Source organism: Eleutherodactylus coqui, chromosome 8, assembly GCF_035609145.1.
Source record: "Eleutherodactylus coqui strain aEleCoq1 chromosome 8, aEleCoq1.hap1, whole genome shotgun sequence".
Lineage (NCBI taxonomy): Eukaryota > Metazoa > Chordata > Amphibia > Anura > Eleutherodactylidae > Eleutherodactylus > Eleutherodactylus coqui.
The window spans coordinates 133,090,216-133,096,215 of NC_089844.1; the positions used below are offsets into that span (position 1 = coordinate 133,090,216).

At 42.4% G+C, this 6,000-nt stretch overlaps 1 protein-coding gene across 1 annotated transcript in view; it reads left to right on the plus strand.

Annotated features, from left to right (window-relative positions):
* Positions 1 to 5,276, plus strand: part of LOC136576827 (heparan sulfate glucosamine 3-O-sulfotransferase 2-like) — a 43,808-nt gene extending 38,532 nt beyond the window's left edge. The window contains exon 2 of the mRNA XM_066576409.1: positions 3,835 to 5,276. Coding sequence (XP_066432506.1) covers positions 3,835 to 4,453 — 619 coding nt within the window. The 3' untranslated portion in view covers positions 4,454 to 5,276. The remainder of the gene's footprint in view (positions 1 to 3,834) is intronic.
* The last annotated feature ends 724 nt before the right edge of the window (positions 5,277 to 6,000 follow it).

A 6,000-nucleotide genomic window follows, 5' to 3' on the forward strand; every position in this document is an offset into this window, starting at 1 on the left:
GGCAGACTGGCAGTGTTTTGATTAATTAGGAATAGCCCAAGCCACGGGTGCAAGCAGCTGTCACCGCCGTCAACAGTAGCTCCAGCTAATACTATGTTGTGCCTGAGCAGCACATGGGTCTGGACCCTTCAAAGTCTTCCGAGATTTGAATGATCTTTCCTATTAACCAGTCGAGGACCACACAATGTATTGCATACGTGTTGTAATCGTGCAGCCACAGTTGGGTTCAATAGGTTCCGTGTATACAGGGTGTCTCAGAAGTGTGGAGACACCCATATAGACTGAAAATGGTTTAGCAGATGGTGATTCCATTTTGCATACAAGCTGCAGGGCTGTTAGGCCATGTCACCAAAATGACGGCCATTTTGAATGCCGCCATCTAGGATTAATTTTCCCATTGGGAAGATAGGTGTGTGATATATCAAACTGGCATAGAATTTCACCAGAAAAACAACGGTGGGCTTCGTTTAAACTTTATTCGTCGTCAGTGTTTTTTCTTCAGTGCAGGCAATGGGAATGATGGCATTGTCTCAAGTCGAACGTGTTGAAATTGTCCATATGTCAGGTGAGTGAAGCAGAAGTGTCATCGATGCATATTTCAAAAACATTACTAATGAAGCATCAGCAACTGTTGTGCTGTTGTCATTCAGCAAGAGCCCACAACAGCGTTTGTTGATGCTTCATTAGTAACCAATTTTGATCGTCCAGATTTTGGTTTGATCTTCTAGATTTGGTCAATGACAGAACCTGTTGCTTGGAATTTGGAAAGAAGTTTTACAACTACACTGTTTTTAATGGGAGTTCTGGTTGAGTGTCGTTGATTGAAAATCTGTGGTGATGACACATCTAAACTAGAGATGAGCGAGCATGCTTAAGTAACTGCCTGCTCGTCCGAAAAGAGTTGGCGAAAAGAGGGGCGGCGGAGTTGCGGTGGGGTGGGGAGAGAGATCCCACACCCGAATCTTTTCGGACAAGCAGGCAGTTACTCGAAAATGCCGATGCTTGCTCCAGTAATTTCCTTAACCGAGGATGCTCGCTCATCTCTAATCTCAACATGTTCTGCTTGAGATAATGCCATCATTCACATTGCCTGTAATAAAGAAAAATCACTGCGTTAACATAGGAACGAATTAAGTTAAAATGGAAAAGACCGTTGTCTTTCTTGCGAAATTTTCTGCCCGTTTGATACATGACACACCTACCTTCCCATTGGAAAAATTGGAGTTGAATCGAAGATGGTGGAATTCAAAATGGCCGTCATGTTAGTGATGAGGCCTTACAGGTTTTTCCCTTCCACTGTATCTTGTATGTAAAATTGGATCACCATCTGTAGAACAGTTTTCATCCTGTATGGGTGTTTCCACACTTTTGAGACAACCTGTGCAGTAGAGGCAGTAACGGTTGATCGTATGATCGGAAACCAAACCTGTGACCAAGTGTTCGACCCAAACTGATACTGACACTGGAAGGCTACATACATGCTTCTGCATTACAGTTCCGTTTTGTATTGAGCTATAATACGGCTTCCATAGTGGTGTATGGGTCCTCTATTGTACTCATTCTTAATTTATATGGACATATAGAGGTACAAAGGGTTTTTGGTTGAATTCCATATATATGCATGCTCCACTAGACTATGTATGCATATATATACACACTGTGTGAGTGTATATATATATATATATATATATATATATCTCAATCCAGGTGTTCTCCCCAGCAGGATTCCCTCTAGTGAAGAATATCTCAGTAGGTATGGTACTTAAGTGTGTCTCTTTGATAACATATGGAGGCCAGCATCTCCGCATTAGGGAGTCGTATAGCTTCTGTGCGCTGGGCTTTGCTATGTGTATGAGCCATTAAAAAATTCCAGGTCCTAGCTATGAGAATGTCTCATTCGGATACCCAGCAGTCTCTCTACAAGGTTTGTAAAAGATGTCATTAAATTATCAGAAAAAGAGGGGGTCTCACACAAACGGATTCCAATTGCGGAATCCACAAACAGCGTTCGCACTGTGGATCTGCGGTGAAACACGGCCATTGAAAGGCATGAACTTTCAAATTTTTTCTTCACATTCATGGATATGGATTGCGTATTTCACGAGAGGCAGAAAAATCGCCTACATGCACTATTTTGGCGCGGATGGCCTAATATTGCGTATGGGCTGCAGGTACCCGCATCATTGCTTAGCAACGGCGCGGGAAATATAAACATTGAAAAAAAAATACTGTACTGCGCATGACCAATGGCGAGTTGCCGCGGTCAACCACAATACAGAAAAAGCAGGTATGCAGGTTGACCGACCGGTCTCACGGCCGGAATCCGCTGTGTGGCTCTGGGATGCAGAATCCAGACCGCCAGTGTGAGCCCGGCCCAACCTTTTTTTGCCAATTTATGTGAAAGAGCTACCTAATATATGCGGACCAAATATCGAACATGTTCGTTTTTTCTATCATACTCGTAAAAACAAATGGTGTTCTATACCGTCTGTATTAGGCACATAATATACCTGTGTGAATAAGCCCTAAGGGCCTTTTACATGGTTCAATAATTTGACGAGAGCGTGCAACCAAATCTTCTTGTGCCCGGTCATGGAGTTGTATAAAAGTGCAAACATTCAGCCATTGAATGAGCAAACGCTCTTCGTAGGTTTATCGGCTTATGCTTTGTGAGCATGAAAATGGTCGCTGGTCAGCTGCCCATCACCCCGTGCGAACTGAGAGATGTGTAGCGTGGCCGTGACTACTCTTCTGGGGACAAGTGATAATATTAATGATCATTCCATAATAGAGGCCGGTAGACCAGCTCTGATCTCATTGATCGCCATTCATCCACTGGAGCAAATTGCTCGGTGTAAAAGGGCCCCGAAGGCTCATTCGGCTGAGTAGATCTTTCTAGCGTATTTTGACCATATTTCGTAAGACCCGTTTTATGATGTCTAAAACAGCATGCAGAAGCAATTTGTATTTTGCCATACACTCAGGGGTTTTCTTTTAAAATTGCCCTATCGCATGATATAGAGGGTTATTACAGATAATCTTCCTGATCTGAACCCCTCATAACTCACATTTAGTGACTCTCAGATACATAAATTTGAGATCAACGGAAACAGAAACTCAAAAGGTTTTGTTGCACAACATTAAAAATGTTTTCCACATCGGGGCATGTAGTCCAGCTCCTGCCACACACGTGTAGTGTATACGAAGGCCGATACTGATGAAATACGGACATATACAAATACGCTCATCTGGAGATCTGACGTCCTTCTTTAACCCTCTCCAATCCACTGTCTGACGTCTGAAGACATTATGATTTAAGGCTGTACAGTTCCGATGTTGGTTAGACGTCCGTCAGGGTTCTCTTACTGTACATTGCCAGCCTCTCTGCTGTCGGAGCCTATCCAATGTGTCACCTCATGCAATACTGGCTTTAGCCAGCAGATAGCGCCATTGTATACTGGTGAAAAAGAGTAAGCCCCCTAGGAAAACCAGGATACAAATTGGATTGGAAAGGGTTAAGGATATGGTCTGATTGTTCTCTTCTCCTGGTACTACTATCCCAGACCATAAGATGAGGAAATCCCAGTGAACACCAGCATTGGGATTTGCTACACAAAATCTTAGATACTTAGTATAGTACAATCCAAGATCTCCCTACTGCAGGTTGTTGGGACAGACATATACGCTCCACCAGTAATGTTGAAATACACAAGGATTATTACTAAAATTAGCTCAATCGTTATTCTTAAAAGGTCTAAATTTAAGGAGGGCCGTGTATCATTTTCATTTGCCCGGATGCTTTTAACATTTCAATTTTCTTCTCATCAACTCTAGAAACCTGATGCCTCGATCCATGGATCACCAGATTACAGTGGAGAAGACGCCCAGTTACTTTGTGACACGGGAAGCGCCTCGTCGGATTTCGCACATGTCACCTAGAGTCAAACTTATTGTGGTTGTCCGTAATCCTGTGACTCGGGCAATCTCTGATTATACTCAGACTCTATCTAAGAAACCGGACATTCCCAGCTTCAGTGAACTAGCGTTTCGTAATACGACAACTGGGGAGGTGGATACCACTTGGAATGCCATCCGGATCGGACTTTATGCTTTACATTTGCAACCTTGGCTAAATCATTTCCCAATCTCCCAAATGCACTTTGTAAGTGGAGAAAGGCTGATCACAGATCCGGCTGGGGAGATGGCAAGAGTACAGGACTTCCTCGGCCTCAAACGTCTGGTTACAGAAAAACATTTCTACTTTAACAAGACTAAGGGTTTTCCATGTCTCAAAAAGCCTGGTGGTGGAGGAGCACCACGTTGTTTGGGTAAATCTAAGGGTCGGGCTCATGTACAGATCAACACTGAGGATATAGAACAGTTACGAGAATTCTATAGACCTCATAACATTAAGTTTTATGAAACAGTTGGCCAGGACTTTCACTGGGAGTAGGGTATCAGTCAAAAACAAGGGTACAAAGTCTATTACGAGGAAAGTAATCAGAAAAAGACACAGCGTAATGATAAATATCTTTACCCTGTGGACAAAGTGAGGGCACCAAGAGGTACCGACTTTAGTCTTATGGAGATATTTTGGATTTTTATTTTAAGATGCCTGGATCAGGATAAGAGGAGGAAACAAGGCTGTAATAAGTCTTCACCAAGAGTCTAGAGATCTCCACATCCTCAAAATCTTAAACCATCATGGATGAACTTGTCCCACATATCAAGGAGACATGAAGCACGATGCACTTTTGCTCTTCCACTGCAAATACCAGAGAACATGATGCATAAATGGAGCCTAAAGCATCAGAACTAGAAGGTTCCAGTAATCAAAACTCTACTAACTATTCATCCATTTTAAGTTTTGGTTACTCCATATTCTTCAAAAAAGGAAGGTTTTAGGGTGGTTTCACATCTTAGTTGAAACCTCCGGCCGGAGGTTCCATCACAGGTTCGGCTGAAAATACCAGAAGAAAAAGCGCTGCTTACAGCATTTTTCTTCCGTCCAAAAGCTGGGTAGCTGAGTGGAAAGTAGGTGGACACCGTTATAGTCAATGGGGTCCGTCCGGCGCTGTTCGGTTCCGTCTAGAGATGGAACCGTTCGGCTGTGGGAAGCAGAAGAGTGGAATCTCTTGCAGATGTGAAAGCGCCCTAAATCGTTTTAAGGAAACCTCAGCAAAAAAAAGTTTTATGTAAAAGATTGTAACCATAAAATAGGGAATTACTAAAGGATCACATTCTATTAAAATAAATGACCAAGAGTTGGGAATGACCATCCGTATCAAAAAGCGTCTCGCATTGTCTTTTCTTCAGGTTCATAAATGCTAAATGGTGGGAAATTTTGGAGATGTCACGTCCTAACTCTGCACTGAAGAGCGTAGAATTATGGGCCAGACCATGGGCATGGCATCCACTTTAAATACCACTGTCCGAGCTTTGTTCTTTCATTGAGATCGCAATGTGTCCATAGAAGGGTCCTCTCCAATCCATGACTCTAATAACGACTAATAGGCGACAACTTCCATTTCACTCCACCTTCAAGCAGACCTGTTATTTTACACTGAAGCTATTTCACAGGAACTTTTTGTAATGCATAAAATAACCATATTGTTCATTTTAATAGAATTGCTACCAAGTTTACATAGATATATAGAGTTAGGTTGAAGGGATATTACTCCCACAGTCCCTCAATTCTATCAAATTGCGAAGGCCCCATATCATAGATCTCTAGTGCTGATGGTCAATAACTAAAGATGCCTAAATATATATGTACACCTTTCAGAGTGACCGACAAAAAGTTCTGACACTCAAAAATACTTTAAAAAAAGGATATTGCTCATGTAATATTCCTAGAAATTGACGAGATGTTCCACCATGGCTAGGAGTTCTACCTAAGGCTGACCTTGGCAAAGCTTGCACGTTGTTTAATGGATAGAGGGGAATAAGCTGGCAGAAGTTTGACTCCCACGGGAACAAAAGATTGGGCATTTTGAGATC